The sequence below is a fragment of the Pantherophis guttatus genome, chromosome 2 (genome assembly GCF_059756535.1).
Source record: "Pantherophis guttatus breed Tessera chromosome 2, ASM5975653v1, whole genome shotgun sequence".
NCBI classification, from domain to species: Eukaryota; Metazoa; Chordata; class Lepidosauria; order Squamata; family Colubridae; genus Pantherophis; species Pantherophis guttatus.
Window position 1 is genome coordinate 274212360 of NC_142064.1, and position 17053 is coordinate 274229412.

A 17053-nucleotide genomic window follows, 5' to 3' on the forward strand; every position below is an offset into this window, starting at 1 on the left:
TCCCTGACTCTGACCTGCATGCCCAGTCTGGAGAGATCACCCTTCAATGCAACGAAAGTTCTGTCACCATGTTTTATGTTGTCCTTGGCTACATGGGCTTTCTGGCTGCCATTTGCTTCACAGTGGCTTTCCTGGCCAGGAACCTTCCTGGGGCCTTCAATGAAGCCAAGCTGATCACCTTCAGCATGCTGGTCTTCTGCAGTGTCTGGATCTCCTTCCTGCCCACCTACCTGAGCACCAAAGGAAAGTCTATGGTGGTTGTACAGATTTTCTCCATCTTGACCTCCAGTACCGGTTTGCTGGGCTTCATCTTCTTCCCCAAGTGCTACATTATTATCCTAAGACCAGACCTAAACAGAAAAGAACATCTCAAGGTTAAAGTAGGGAAGTTAAAGTGAACTTGTTTCTTAAGTTGATAACAATTATTTTTTTATTGCAGTTATTATTGCGCTTCTATGTTTCCTTTGCATCTGCTTGACAATTAACAGGGAATAATAAATACTGAAAGGAAGGTTGGAAGTTATTTATTTCTTGACCTGTGTTTTTCTTTCTATCTTTCCCACTTTTGTTTCTTGCACTTTTTTCTTTCTTTTAATCTGAAAAACATTCTTAATAAAATGTGTAAATAAGCATCAGAGTGTAAGAATTGGACGAATCAGCTTAATTGCAAGAAAGCGGATTCTGGCTAAATAATAGGAAAAACAGATCAAAAGGAAGAGCAGCTTCATGGGGAACATCTTTTCAGGGAAAACAAAACTCTAACTGGTGGCTATAGGGTGTTATGTTCCCTAATTTAACACCCTATAACCACCAGTTAGAGTGCCAGTTCACGAAACTCTTGGATATACTCTGCCACCGGCCTCCGACCCTGCTGAATGCTCTTCATTCTGAGTCTCGCCTTTTGTTCAGCTAAATGGTCTTCAAAACGTCTTCTAAGGGCCCTCATGAACTGGTTGTAATTTCTCAGCAGGAGGGAGTTGTTATTGTGGAGAACCACCATCCACTCAGCCGCCACTCCCTCTAGGGCATTCGCAACGCTTCTGACTTTAGCCGCATCCGTTTCGTAGTCCTCCCCCCAATCCTGCATGTGGTTCCACACTTGGGTCAGGAAAAATCCCAAGGTTTTAGGATTTCCATCAAACTTCCCAGGAAGGGGGGGGATTTTTGGCTTCTTACGTCTGCGGGGGGGGGGCCTGCAGGGCTGGGGTTCTCTGGCCGGCTGCATCTCTTCCTCGAGCTGCCGAAGCCTGGGATGTTCCCTCCTCAAACTCTTCCTCTCCCCCGCAGGCTGTCTCTTCGGCCTCCCCCCTGGGGTCTGCTTCCCCCTTCTCCACAGGAGTTTCAAAAGACTCACGGTTTTTTCTGCTTTCTTCCACATCACGGATAAGCTGCAAGGCTTGATCTATCACGAGACGTTCCTTCTGCTGTTGCATCCACACTGCCTCCCTTTTTCGGGGTCTGGAAGTCGTCACTCCCCGGGGGTTCTCTCCCCAGTCCGGCAGTCTCCCGACACCTTTTGACCATCTGGCCTCCTCCGGTTCCAAACGGAGTCTTTCCATCCATTCTGCAGTTTCTCTTTCTGACTGGAGGGCGGTTGAACTCGCTGCCCCCATCTTCCCTTCTTCATCACTCCCTCGGTCTGACATACTTTGGATTTTCAGTCCCCTCGGGTTTTGTCCGGGATGACTGAGATGACTTCCAGCTTAATGTCAGGTATGCTTCCTTCAGTATCCAGGAAAGAAAACCCCAAACTCAAGCATTTTGAAGAATTTGGTACTTTTACTGAATATGAAATGATTAACAACCCAGTGAAAAGCTAGAAGTGACCAAAACACGCGAAATGCATCTACTAAGCTTCTTCCCCCCCCTCATGTTTATATTTTCTCAGCCAATCTAAAGGTCTTCCAAAGGTCAGGTGGCAACACGTCTGGCAGCGTCATCCATCAGGAATGTCGAGACAGTTGGTCAGCCATCCCCTTCTGAAATCCAGTTTCGATTCCCACGAAGTCCCCTCCTACAAAGACAAACCCCCTCCTGCTCTCTTCCCCCCCTCTGCTCCATACCTAATCCCTCCCCGTTTCTTATGGCAGCTAAAGCAGGAAAGCTGAGGCTGACAGGAACTCTCACCTTACCAATTGCATTGTCCTAAGGAGACATATCCAAAATCATGGAGAAGAACATTACCATATTCATGAAATACTGAATACACACACACACGTCTCTCTCTCTCCCCACTCTCTCCATCCCTCCTTCCCTCTCATCTCTCTTATATCACTCCCAGGAAAAGACCCCCCTGCCCATGAATTGGCACAGTAAGATTTTGGGGGATCATTACTGCATTAATGAACTAATTGCCTCACAGACTTCACTAGATCTTGATGTCCTTTACCCAATCACACACTTCTTGTTGCCCAGACTGAATCATTTAACTTGCTTTGGTTCCCAATCCCTTGTATCACTGGTGGGCTGCTACTGGTTCATCCCGGATCGGGCGAACTGGTAGCGGCAGCAGCAGGAGGCTCCGGCAGCAGCAAGAGACCCACCCTGGACATTTCTGCACATGCACAGAAGTGTCGCACACATGCGAGCGCAGGCGTGTCCACAAGTGAAACAGTAGTGACGGGATTTGAAACCCACTGCTACCTTGTATGCATCCATTTACATAAAATCAAAAGGAGGGAATCCTCTTTTCTTTAGGCCAATCCTTTCTCCCTGTTCTGTCAATAAGAAAAAAAAAAAAAAGAAGAAGAAGCTGCAACAGAAAGATGTCTGGTCTCTGATTCAAATGTATCTTTAAGAATTCCTCCCACACTCAGCCACAACTTCTATACACACTAACCCACTTCCCCTTATACGCAACATCAAAGAGAAAAGAGAAAAGAACACATTTATTATAAACTGGGAGTCCATTTCTACCACTTAAAGAAATGACTGGGTTTTTTAAATTTAATTTAAAGAAATTAAAGTGTCAAACACCATTTATTATCATTTTATTAACTGACATTTCTGGGAATCACAAACACAAAACTCTATTATTTTATTTTAATATCAAATGGTCTTTGAATTCAAATCTGATCTTAGCAAAATAACGTAACGTTTGGGGACAAAAATTAATAGCAACAGGCTGGCAATGGAAGCCAACATGGAGAAGACCTAAACAGCAACCATATACTTCCCCTTGGTGTTCAGGTAGGTGGGTAGAAAGGATACCCAGACACTACAGAAGACCATCATGCTGAAGGTGATCAACTTAGCTTTGTTGAACTCCTAGGTAGGTTTGTGGCTAGGAAAGCAGATGACCGCCAGGAAATCCAGGTAGCCAAGAGCAAGGTAGTATCAGGAGCCTGGATAGCTCAACAGACTAAAAGCCTGTTATTAACATTCAGCTGTCTGCAATTATTGCAAGTTCGAATCTCCCCAGACTCAAGGTTGACTCAGCCTTCCATCCTTTCTAAGGTAGATAAATTGAGGACCCAGTTTGTGGGGGCAATAAGCTGACTTTGTATAAAATATACAAAAGTATGAAGGCTATTGCTTAATGCATTGTAAGCCGCCCTGAGTCTCTGGAGAAGGGCGGCATATAAATCTAATTTTAAAAAAAAACATGACAAAAGAGCCTTTAATACATTGTATTATGAACTCAATAGAGCCTGAGTACATCCAGCAGGTTCTGACAGGTTCTGGAGAACCAGTAGCAGAAATTTTGAGTAGTTCAGAGAACCGGCAAATACCACCTCTGGCTGGCCCCAGAGTGGGGTGGGAATGGAGATTTTACAATATCCTTCCCTCCCACGCCCACCAAGCCATGCCCACCAAGCCACGCCCACAGAACTGGTAGTAAAAGAAATTGAATTTCACCACTGGAACCTTTACCTTTAGTATTTATTTATTTATTCAGAGTAGAGTCAGGGTGACTGGATGGAGCTGAGCATTTGCTGGTGAAATGCCCTTCCTGATACTTATATAGAGTTCACAGCAGATATATTTTCTTTTTGCTCTGGGAGAGAACCATCTGCTGCAATTGAACTCTCAAATTTCTGAGTGAGAGGCGAGCATCTTCATCACTAGGCCATCACACAACTCAGATTGAAATTACACTTTAGGCACAAGGAATCCTAAAAATCAGTCCAATTTAGAATTTCTTACAGAAAATCACAAAGGACTCTACTCTTAACTGTAGACACATTTCAAGGTGACTGATTGCTTTCTTGGTATTACAAGACAGGCAAGATTAGAGTTAACCACAATTAACCAATTGTGACATCAAACTCCATAACTCTGCGTTACCTTCCCCAGCAGTCTTTGGAGACAAGAGGCCACGTTGAAAGACAAAGATATGGATTTATCTACTTCAGCTTCACTTTCTGAACATGTTCTGACAAGAAGGACCACAATCACTACAGAACAGTGTCCCCAAGGGGTATAGCTGTGATTTCTCTATAGCATGTTTTTCTCCTGTTACTCCTCTGCAAATGGAGCCCCTGAAGAAGTTCAGGATTCCCAGAAGGGAAGTTGTGTCTTACTGTAATTTTCACCAATTTGTCTTTGATATCTCTTCTGCTACTATTCCAGTGATTGCTTTGATACAAACATCTGACTGAAGCAATAAGGAAGGGATCTTGTGTCAGAAAAGGATAAATGCTTCAGGTAATGCTCTCTTTGGAAAACGTTTGGAACAAGTAGGAGCTGTACTCTTGAATGTATTTTCTCTCCTTGCCAGATGAAGCTTGGTTTGTCTCTGTCTGGTTCAGGAAAGCTACTGGCATTTTCATCTTGTGAGAGTCCTTTGGATTCTTATTCAGAAACAGCAAAGGGGTTGATTCATCTCTATGTATTATGAACCTCCTCCTTCTGCTTCTGATGCTGCTAGTGTCTCTGCCAATCTCTTGGAACCTTGGAATCAAGTGCCCGCTGAGTTTGGAACACCAGGATGGAGAAAAACCATCAAGCTATTACAGACCAGGAGACCATCTCATTAGTATAGTCATCACTGCAACGGAAATATCACATACAATATTGCTTTTCAACAAGGCTCCTTATAATCACTCTGACTCGTAAGTCATACAGTGTGATGAATGTGTGAATTCTCTCCATTTGGAGCTCTTTTTTTTTTTTTATTTCATTTATATGCCGCCCTTCTCCGGAGACTCAGGGCGGCTTACAATGCGTTAAGCAATAGCCTTCATTCTTTTGTATATTTTATACAAAGTCAGCTTATTGCCCCCACAAACTGGGTCCTCATTTCACCTACCTTAGAAAGGATGGAAGGCTGAGTCAACCTTGAGCCTTGGAGAGATTCAAACCAGCAGAAATTGCAGGCAGCTGTGTTAATGACAGGGTGCACTAAACCACTGTACTATCAAGGCTCTTTGGAGCTCTAACACTCTTTGTCATTTCTTCTTATTTCATTTGCTCCTATATTGCAAGATCTGTTCATTTTTGTGAAACATTTTGATTTCCATGACTTCTTTCCTTTGTCTTATTTTGTGGAAATACTCAAATCCAAAAATGGGGCAGAAAGAAAACATGAAAGAAGTCCACATTATTTTCCTCTCCCTTCCAATCCTGAATTGTTTCCTTTTGTTTCCATAGTTTTCTAATCCACTCTTTAATATTCATTTCCTGATCCTTATAGGAATAGATGATTTATTTTTTGAATGGTTTTTCTGGGTCACATATCAAAAATCCTCTTCCATTTATGATGGTTTTGTTTGAATGATTGAATTATTTTGCAATGGTTCCTGGGCTGAGGAAAATTGGCATTGCTACATATTATGGTGGATTTGTGAATTTAACCCTCGTGGGGAACAATCTTCATCTTCTCTTACCAACAGTCATTAAAATTAAATTTTGATGGGTGAGAATAGTTTGCTGCTGGTTTTGAATCAATACTGGCTTAAGATTCAATAGGTTTGTGGAGAAAAGTAATTTATTAAATAGAAAGAAAGATTTTGTTATTGCTGTTGAAGATGCTGATATCAACATTTAACTTTTTTTTTCTTTAGTTTACCTTATGATAAATCAAGATTATTATACTTTATTTTCAATATTCAAGTTGTCAACAAAACTCCCCAGCTCTTGCACAATTTGACGCTTGGCTACAACATCCATGACAACTATTTGAACACACTTGGCACTTCAGATGCCTTGCTGGACATTCTCTCTGCTGGAGAAGCCAATGTTCCCAACTACAGCTGTGGAAGGAAGGACAACCTGTTGACTCTTGTTGATGGAGCTGAAAGGGACATCTCTATCCAGATGTCAACATTAGTCGGCCTCTACAAAGTCTCACAGGTTTGTGTGTTTATTTCTCTATCTGTTAAATTGAGTAGCGTGGTAGTAGGTGAGTGATAGATCCAACTATATCTTGTCTATGGAATTGTAGGTATCATAGCCAAAGATTAGGATCCACAGTGGGGAGGGAGCAAGGATCAAAGCAGACAAATCCTCTCATAACACCATCCTCATTGCTTAGGGGGCTTCTACTACAGACATGTGAATTGAGCAGAAACTTTGTGTTCAATTAGAAGTAACTTCTAGGCAACTGGAAGTTAAGGAGTGATGGAAAGCTCATGTTTTCCGTATGATCTTAGACAAAGTAATGAAAATGTCAATTTTTCAGATTCATTAAAAGAATCCAAATGGATTCTCTTATCTACTGTTGATAAAACATACACTGCATATCTTTTACTGTATTGTCTTATCACTTTTTCAGATTAGTCTTGAAACTGCTTCAGAGGCTCTGAGTGAAAAAAGTCAGTTTCCTTTTTTCCACCGGACGTTCCCCAAAGAAGGTTTTCAGTACCCAGGAATTGTCCAACTTCTCCTCCATTTCAGATGGACCCTGATTGGTCTCTTTGCTTCAGACACAGAGAAAGGAGAGAATTTCATGAGAACTTTTACTCCTTTGCTTGTCAGGAATGAAATTTGTGTTGTTATATCACAACAATTCTCAACAACTATACCCACAAAATCCTTCAGGGAAGCCATGTCTAAGTGGAGACAGGTCAATGTCTTTGTTCATTTTGCAGAATATGATCCCATTTGGGACAGAATCCTTCCTTTCCATTTAACCCTTGAAGGTTTTCCAGGATCCATTGAAGGGAAAGTCTGGCTCATGACAGGTTTGGGAACATATGAAATGAAAAAGCACAGACTTCTCAAATACATCCATAGTATTTGGAACTTTTCCTTTTTGTCAAAGGAAAGGCCAAAAGATGATGCTTTTGAACCCTATTTCATTCTAAACCCTCAGTTTGAAGATGAGTCTTTTGAATGTTCTCTTTCAAAGCATGTTTTTTCTGTCAAAGGCCGGAGACGATGCACTCAGAAATCGCCTCTGGGAACCCAAAAGAAAGGAAGCAAGTTCTGGATCACAAATGATGGACATTATTATAGTTTTGTTAAGACTCTGGTCCATGCCTTGAATGCTGCGTATTCCTCCAATTCCAGGAGGAAAAGGGAAGAAGGGGAAGAGAGCTTGGGCACTCCAAGGCTACAGCCATGGCAGGTACATGAGGGTCCTGAGAAGGCTCCATAAAACCTAGTTACTTTTGAAAATTCAAAGGAGAAGCAGGAGAATCTTCTCAACCTATTTGTGCTACAAAAGGCCAACAGATTTGGCCAATCTCATAACTTGGGAGGATGATTTTCCAAACAGCCTATACTAAAAGAGAAAAATTTTGATATTAAACCATGGCTAATTTTAAAAATGATGTATGCATTTTAAAATAAATGTTGGTATGTATAGATATGGATGGAGGTGGTTAGCATCATAGAATTTTACATTTAGCAATCTGAAGGAGACCCTGAGACCACCTAGCCCAACCCCTCCTATCTGCAGGAAACCCAGTTAAAGCTTTTCTGATTGATGGATCCTCTATCTTTGCATAAAGGCAAATCAGTGAAAGGGAGACTGAACTTCTCTGTTTTATTGGTTCAGTTCTAAAATGGTTCCACCTTCTAGAATGTTTTCCTCTCATTCAGCCAGAATCTTCTTTTTTGTGACTGAATTCATGTTATCATGTCTGACACCCTGGAATAACAGTGAGAAAATATTAAGCTTCTGTTTAACATCTTTCATTTCTTGGACACTTAACAACTTCCAACTATTGGAAAAATGTTGTATCCTCCCTTTTCCAACTGAATATTTTAGTTGGAAAGCTGCTCCCAGACTTATTATTTGCTGCCATAAAGCAATATAGCTCCTCTCCTTGTAGTCTTTCCTGAAGGTTAAGAGCCTTTTGATCTCTTCCTTGGCTTCTTCACTTTCCCCTAAACCTGATTCAGGGTTTGTGCAATGCTTCTTCTCCAAGCATGGTGCCACCAGAGGAACTGTATGTGAGTTGGTATCTCCCAAAACCATAATATTCATGTTCTGATATTTTTATGGATGCATTTATCTTCTTTCCACGAGCATCTTACTGTGGACTCACACTTGATTTGCCAACAACTACTATTTCAAGATTATTTTCACAAATATACTTACCAAATTTGGTATCCCTTGTCCCTCTTCCAGTGTATCATTAAAGTGTTATATTTTATCAATTCCATGTTGCTAAAGCTCAGGTGTTTTTCTACTGCATTTTCCTGATGCACCTCTCCCTATGAGGAAATCATTAATATTTTTCTGTAATCTTGGCATTGTTTGAATGAGATGAAATTAGCTTTTCTAAGAGTTTATATAAATCTTCCATCAAACAGATTTATCAACTCTACTGTACTACCCTGTTTTCCCCAAAATAAGACATCCCCTGATAATAAGGCCAATCTGGCTTTTGAGCGCATGGCAATAAGACCAAGTGCTTATTTCAGGGTTCAAAAAAAATATAAGACAGGGTCTTATTTTCGGGGAAACACAGTAATGGCAATATAGAAAAATTGATGACCAAGAACTAAGGAGTTATTATTAACACTAATACCCCATTTTTATGAGAAAAGTTTAAAATATTAAACATTATTTCAGTACAATTTTAACAAAGCTTTTATCCACTTAATTGTCATACCATCCAGCCCTCACATAAATAGGTTCCTAATCATCAAATCGTGAAATAGTTTTTTTAAATAATTTTCTGAAATCAGGTTATATCACCAGCATTCGTACAATCAATTAAGAAATATAATGATACGTGGGAAAAAGAGATGGTGCATAGAGAATGATTAGATAGGAGGGCCTAACCTGCAGTTGCATAATGGGCAGAGAAAGAAAATCAGAAAGATTTATTTATTTATTTATTTATTTATTTATTTATTTATTTATTAAACTTCTATACCGCCCTATACTTACAGACTTGCATGATTCTCTCAGTGAGGCCTTCGAAAAAGTAGAATTAGCTCATTTGCGTTTTGTTTCCCATCTGGTCTAATAGGGATAAGTTTAGACTGGCAATTTCATCTTGAAAATCCATGCTTTTTGGTAATCCCCCTTTTGTTTTCAAAGAATTTATGAATACTCTCTTTTTTCTATTGTTCAATTCATTTGACACCTGCTCTACAATGTTCCCTATAAATTTATTTTTATTTTTTATTTTATTTTGAATTTGTATACCGCCCTTCTCCCTGAGGACTCAGGGTGGTGAACAGCCAAGTAAAAACATCAAGTACAAATATTAAAATACAGTTAAAATATATATATATAAATTTGGCCCCATTAATTAAAAACAATAAACAAAACACTTAAAAACACTTAAAAAATTAGGCCAGCCCGGCTTGCTGGAAAAGGAAGGTTTTAAGGGCACGGCGGAAGGCACTGAGGTCTTGGATTCTCCTTATCTCAGGAGGCAATTGATTCCAGAGGGTAGGTGCCCCCACAGAGAAGGCCCTCCCCCTGGGGGTCACCAGCCTGCACTGTTTGGCTGATGGCACCCCGAGGAGGCCCTCTCTGTGGGAGCGCACGGGTCGATGGGAGGTCGTCGGTGGCAGCAGGCGGTCTCGAAGATAGCTAGGCCCTATGCCATGGAGTGCTTTAAAGGTGATAACCAACAACTTGAAGCACACCCGGAAGACCACTGGGAGCCAGTGCAGCTCGCGCAGGAGTGGTGTTACATGGGAGCGCCATGCTGCTCCCGTCACTACCCGCGTTGCTGCGTTCTGGACCAATTGTACTAAATACATTTTGTTAATATCAATTCTGTCAATATATATAATTGAGAAATTTTGCTGAACCTTTTTCCTTCACTTATGAAGATAGTGGTGACACTTTTCTCCTTATTAAGCATACTTTGAAGTTAGAGAACAATAGTTACAAGTTGTACAACTGTAGAAGAAAGAATCAAATGTGAAAAGATCACATGGGATAAGAAACAGAGGTTTCTGCTTTTAAAATTTTTGGATGTTTCCATTCTAGTTTCATCCCTTTCTGGAGAAGAATGAGTTTTGCAATCTTTCCGAATTTATACTCTACATGGACCAAAATGGAGAGATAGCAGCAGATCTGGGCATCTCAAGCTTGTTGGTTCTCCCCAAAGAGGATCCCACCGAAAGGCTACTAGGGGCATTTAAAAGGCAAAGACTTATTTTCTTCAAAAATGCTATTTCAAAGCTAAAGGTGTTAAACAAAGTGGGTGAAATTTTGCCATCTTATCTCTGTTTTTCAAAGCCTTAGAACCCAATTCAAGTGGGCTAAGTCCACAATTATCATGATGAATGACTTCACTGAGAATTGAATATGGGGAATAGACCCTTTTATTTACTGCTCAGGAGGATTCAGTACTATTCACAAAATTGTTCTTCAGATGCTATAATATGGAACACAGTTTTAAGCTGATTCAGACACATTCAATATTGGATTCTTCTTTAGGATGCAGACCACGGTCCTCTTGTGTCCCCTCTATAATTTAGTATCTCAATCAAACTAGTGAGACACCCACAAGGGCTGGGAAATGTGTTCCTCATAGCCTCAGATTCGTTTATTCCTTATCCTCAAATAGCGATTCTGTTGACTGGTGCCTGAATTTAGTTTTGGACTGAATCAGATGAAACTGATTCATGACTGGATGATTTTTTTTGTACCACTAGGAAATAAATTTAATCTTGATGATGGTGATTTATTTTGTCAAGCATGTATTTTATGACCTATAAAAGTGTAAACATAATTATAAATACATGAAAAGGATATGAATAAAAGAAAATTAAGTTGTCTAAACCCAAAATTTCGAGTCTGGTGGCATAAGGTATTTTCTTGTGAGCAGAAGAGTGGAGGACACTTCTCATGAAATATCTCTGGACTCATTTGATTGTATTAATGTCCCATATGCAGTGCAGGTTCCAGATAGATGAGCTGTATTCAAGAATTGGTCTGGCAATAGTTTTGTATGCCCTAGTTTGCAGTTCAATATTACCGGAGAAGAAGCTATGCAAGATTTGGTTAACAACTCTTAATGCTTTTTTAGCAATGCTGTTACAGTGAGCTCTGGCACTTAGATCAATTGAGATGAGTACTCCAAGGTCTTTGACAGAGTGAGGGTCATCTGTTAAGTCGTATCCATCTGGCTTGTATTTTGTGTTCTGTTTTTTTTTTTTTTTTGCCAATGTGTAAAGCAGAGCATTTGTTGGTTGAGGTTTGGAGTTGCCAATTGTTTGACCATTCTGAAACATAGTCAAGGTCTTTTTGTAGAGTAGCAGAATTGTCAGTGGTGTTGAATAGTTTTACATCATCCTCAAAGAGAATGCAGTTGCTTATAATATGATCACAAAGGTCATTTATATAAAGTATAAAGAGTGTGGGTCCTAAAACGCTGCCTTGGGGAACACCGCTATTAACAGGTGCAGGGTTAGATAAGGTGTTCCCTATTTTGACTACTTGCTGCCTGTTTGATAGGAATGCAGCTATCCACTTATGCAGGAATCTGGAAATGCCATAAGATTTAAGTTTTAGAAGTACAGTAGTTTGTCATGTACCACTGAATTGAAGGTTTTACAGAAGTCTATCTAAATTGCATCTATTGATTTACCCTGCTCGAGTTTTGAAGTCCATATGTTTTTGCAGTGCAATAGTTGCAGATTGCAGGGCATTTTTTTTTCTAAAGCCACATTGTTTGTTAGAGAGTAGGTTGTTTGTCTCTAAGTAGAGGGTTATGGATTGGGTTATGATTGATTCCATGACTTTGTAGGCGACACAATATAATGAGATTGATCTGTAGTTATCAACTAGGCTGAGGTCACCCTTTTTGAAGATAGGGATGATCATAGCTAGTGACCATAAGTTAGGTAAGGAGCTGCTTATGAAAGATATTTTGTAGATTATGCTAAGTGGTTCTGCTATGGTGGTTGAGCGCTTCTTTAGGAAGTAGGCACATAATCCATCAGGGCCAATCGATAGAGATGGTATTAGGTTGTGTAGTGCCTTTTCAACGGCATCCTCTGTGAAATCGACATGTAGTAGATCGTTGTGAGTAGTTGTGGTACAATTGGGAATTGAGGAGCATGAACCATTGCTGTTTACAAAGACTGAACTGAAGAATGTGTTGAAGAGGTTGGCCTTAACAATTTCATCATTACAGTCTTTCCCATTTGGTCCTTTTAATGGTGGGATGGATCTTGTGTCTCTAAGTTTGTTGTTTACAAAATTGTAGAAGACCCGGGTGGATTTAGTTCGTATTAGGTTTTCCTCTTGTTTGCTGTGATAACTGATGCATTCTGCCTTTATCTGTTGGCATACAGTTTTGTAGCAACTTCTGAAGTTAGCTACGTAGCCAGTTTTATTTTTTCACCAAAGGGGGGGGGGGTTTGCTCTGAAGCTTCCTTATTGTTTCCTGGTTTTGGGGGCTATTAGTGGTATATATTTTGATGATTCTTTTGACTTCTTGCAAAAAAATGTTATAAGGGTCTTCAGCAGTGTGCAGTCAGTGAATAGAGTTTGCCAATCAAGAGATGAAAGGTCATCAGTTATGAGATCATAATTGGCTTTTCTAAAGTTATACTTTGGGATTCTGTCATGATTGTCTATGTGAGGACGTAAGCTGAGATAAAAGTCTATCATGCTATGGTCACTGTTGGAAAAGGGTTCTTATATTTGTAGTGCATAAATTGAACTTAAACTGTTGCAGAAGATGAGATCAAGGCAGTTGTTGAGTCTAATGTTATTAGTTACCAGTTGATCTAGTCCCAGATTAGTTACAGCGTTGTACAGGGTTGCATGTATGGGTTCAGATGTACATTTGTTTAGGGTCCAATTAATAAGAGGTAGATTTAGGTGACCAAGAAAGATAAGAGGGTGTGGGCAGGAGGCTGCCCATGTTAGTAGTGATGTTAGTTTGTTTGTATGTACAAGGTTGTAATCAGAAGCTCTGTAACAAAGTATGAAGCGAATTGTGGTGTTTAGGGAAAGGTCGCATTTGATGATCTCAGGAAGAACTAACTCCTGTGTAACTTGAACATTTTTTAGATTTAGGGATTTTTTATAGAAGATAGCAACATCACCCCCTCTGCGGATTTCACAGTCGGACCTGTACATGTGATAGTCGCTTAATGTGGTAATAGAGCCTGATAGTGATGAATTCAGCCACGTCTCACATACAAATATAATGTTGAATATAGTGGTTTTCATTTAATGCTTAATTTTTTTTTTTCAATTCCATCCTTCCAGATTTCATTAAATAGAAAAATACTCTCTGGCAATGTGATTTAGTTAGAGATTTCATACTTACCTAAGTAAATCCTAAAGACTACTTGGTGAATTGTCAATACATGTCCATTTTGAATGAATAGGAGTCCTAACACATTTTCCTTGTCATTCCTTGTTTTATTTTTCTTCTTAGTCTCTTCCTCAGTCAATTTGTGTGGAAAGTTGTCATCCTGGATTTGTCAAGCGGGCTCGAGAAGGAGAGCCAGTTTGCTGCTACGACTGCGTTCCTTGTCCGGAGGGGACCATCTCCACTCAAGAAGGTGGGTAACAACAGAGGAAATGATTCTGGATTTATCCAAAGCATTTTGATCAATATGCTTTTAAAAGCATGCTATCAATTATTGTCCTAAGAAAGTATTGCTTGAAAGGTAAAAGGGTATAATATGAAAGAAATATTCCTTTTTGTTTTTCTCAGATATGGAAAAATGCACCCAGTGTCCAGATGATAAATATCCAAATGAAGACCGAATCCAATGTATCCCCAAAGTTCTAACCTTTCTTTCTTATCAAGAATATCTGGGCATAATCTTGGTCTCTTTTGCTCTACTTTTGTTCCTAACCACAGACCTTGTTTTATTCATATTCATTAAATACCGAGAAACTCCCATTGTCAAAGCCAACAACCGGGATCTTTCCTACATCCTCCTGGTTTCCCTCCTGCTTTGCTTCTTGTCCTCTTTTGTCTTTATTGGACAACCAAGGAAAGCCACCTGTCTTCTCCGACAAACAGTGTTCAGCATCATCTTCTCAGTTGCTGTTTCTTCTCTCTTGGCCAAAACCATCATGGTGGTATTGGCTTTCCTGGCCACAAAACCAGGCAACCGAGTGAAGAAATGGCTGGGAAAGAGTTTGGCCAACTCCATCATCCTTTCTTGTTCTGCTGTTCAAATTATCATCTGCTCCACTTGGCTAGGAGTTTCTCCCCCCTTTTCTGACTCTGACTTCCACTCTCAGATTGGAGAGATCATCCTGCAATGCAACGAAGGGGCCGTTGTCATGTTCTACATCACTCTTGGCTACATGGGCTTCCTGGCTGCCATCTGCTTCACGGTGGCTTTTCTAGCCAGGAATCTCCCTGGGGCTTTCAATGAAGCCAAGCTGATCACCTTCAGCATGCTGGTCTTCTGCAGTGTCTGGTTGACTTTTGTGCCCACCTACCTGAGTACCAAAGGGAAATACATGGTGGCTGTTCAGGTCTTCTCCATCTTGGCTTCCAGTGCTGGTCTCCTGGGCTGCATCTTCATCCCCAAGTGCTACATCATCATTCTGAGGCCAGACTTGAATACAAGGGAGCAGCTTACAACTAAACGAAATGTTGAAATGTAAAACAGAGGAATTTTGACTGTCAATACTTTCCAACAGGCCAAACCTAGAAAATGTCCCAAGCTGTTTTGCATATGTTAGTTGGCCAATGATTTTGCTTAAAGGGTGGTCAGACGATGTATTCTCCACACTTGCCCAGTTGAATTGCAAGACAGCCCCCATTCTGTTTTGAACAGTTGAAGTATCCTATCTGTCCTCTGCCCTTGGATTACATGAGTCCTGAAATGCCCCATCAAAACATTTTAAAAATGGCATTGGTGCAATGGGATTGTTGTCGATATGCCAGGATAAATAGCACAGGAATGTCCTTTTAAAATGTCCTTATTGTAGTTATACCATGGCTTATTTATAATTTTATCTAGCTGAGCGATATAATTTTATTGATTGATTGATTGATTGATTGATTGATTGATTGATTTAGCCACCCATTTTACCATAGGGTAACTCTAGATAGCTTACAGTTACACACACATTTAAAAGATAAAAGTTTAAATTAGACATTAAAACCAACATGGGGAGGGCAGGGGCAGAGTGGGAGGGAGATGGGATGTGTTATTACTCAATCAAGCCCCATTAATTAAAGTATACAAAGTTAAGGTTACCCCTAGGTTCCTGTATGGAGCAGAGGTTTGGGACCTATATTCAACCACAGCCCCAGAACAAACACAGTCCCCGCATTTGAGACATATTTTTGGTGTAGATCCAAGCACATCTGCTGCAGCAGTTAGAACTGAAATGGGAATTCATACAATTCATGCATTATCCAAAATTAGAGCAAATAACTACTGGTGCAAAGTCAATGAAATGGAGACTGATAGACACCCCAAGATATGTCTCCTAGAGCAAATAAAATTACAATCACAAATCTCCTGGATCACCAAACCAGCAAATTTTGTAAGAAGCTGTGGCCTTCCTGTCTTCAGGAGACCAATTTAAAAAAAGATCTGCCCAAAGAATTAAGGATATAGAAGCACAAAATGATATAGCTATCCTTAGTAAGGTGGGTAACTTGAAATGGCTGAACAAATACAAATGTACATTTCAAGTAGGCAGCTATTTGATGTCACAACTGCAAAAACATTTTAGGAAGATATTTATGCGAGCAAGATTCGAACAATTTGACACAATGGTCAGATATGAGGACCCAGTTTGTGGGGGCAATAAGCTGACTTTGTATAAATATACAAAAAATATGAAGGCTATTGCTTATCGCATTGTAAGCCGCCCTGAGTCTCCGGAGAAGGGCGGCATATAAATCAAATTAAAAAAAAAAAAAGAAAGAAAAAAGATATGGGAAATTCCATTCTATACCCTAAAATGAGTATCTCTGCATCTGCGGAGCGGCACAGGTAGAAGATCTGGCTCATATCCTATTTGACTGTTGCTTGTATAAGGGGGTGAGAGACAGGTATCTTGGTCCATATACCGAACAAATGACCAATTGCGATCCCCATATCAAAACAACTTACTTTATGTGCAGCCAGAACCTGAAAAAAACATTTAACACAGCACAATACTTAAACAAAACGGTTCAGTTGAGATCAGCATATGTGGGACTGATTGGGGTAGATTGTAAGGGTGACACCGAAATATAATTTTATGTCATTTTATTCTATTTTATATATCTTTGTGTCAAATTATACTGTATCTAATCCTATAACTATTGTATTTTACCCTTTTATTTTAAACTGTTTGTATAAGATTTTAATGGTGATATATGTTTGCACCTGGTGCTTTGATATGGCCTATAGGCTAATCAATAAAGGTAACTAACTAACTCAATCAACCACCTCCATTGTTCTGTTCCCACACTAGGGCTCCAAGCCAACTGGTAGAGCCATGTCTTTAGGCCCTTACAAAAAGGTAGGAAGGTTCGGGCCAACCTCACATCAAAGGTGGGTTTCAGCCAGTTCTGTCCGGTTCAGGCGAACCGGTAGCAGCAACTGCTGGAGGCTCCGCCCACCCACCTGGACACAATGTGCGACTTCAGCACATGTGCAGAGGAGCGCTCAACATTTGCAAACCGGTAGGGAAGGTAAGTGAATTCCACCTCTGCCAAATTCCTAAGTAAAGCTGTGGAAGGGAGAAGGACCTTTTCATTATCCT

At 40.2% G+C, this 17053-nt stretch overlaps 1 protein-coding gene across 1 annotated transcript in view; it reads left to right on the forward strand.

Moving 5' to 3' along the window:
- The first annotated feature begins 4836 nt into the window (after positions 1-4836).
- Positions 4837-17053, forward strand: part of LOC148115933 (vomeronasal type-2 receptor 26-like) — a 32546-nt gene continuing 20329 nt past the window's right edge. The window contains exons 1-5 of the mRNA XM_087885304.1: positions 4837-5054; positions 6006-6294; positions 6716-7510; positions 10346-10558; positions 13758-13884. Coding sequence (XP_087741430.1) covers positions 4837-5054; positions 6006-6294; positions 6716-7510; positions 10346-10558; positions 13758-13884 — 1642 coding nt within the window. The remainder of the gene's footprint in view (positions 5055-6005; positions 6295-6715; positions 7511-10345; positions 10559-13757; positions 13885-17053) is intronic.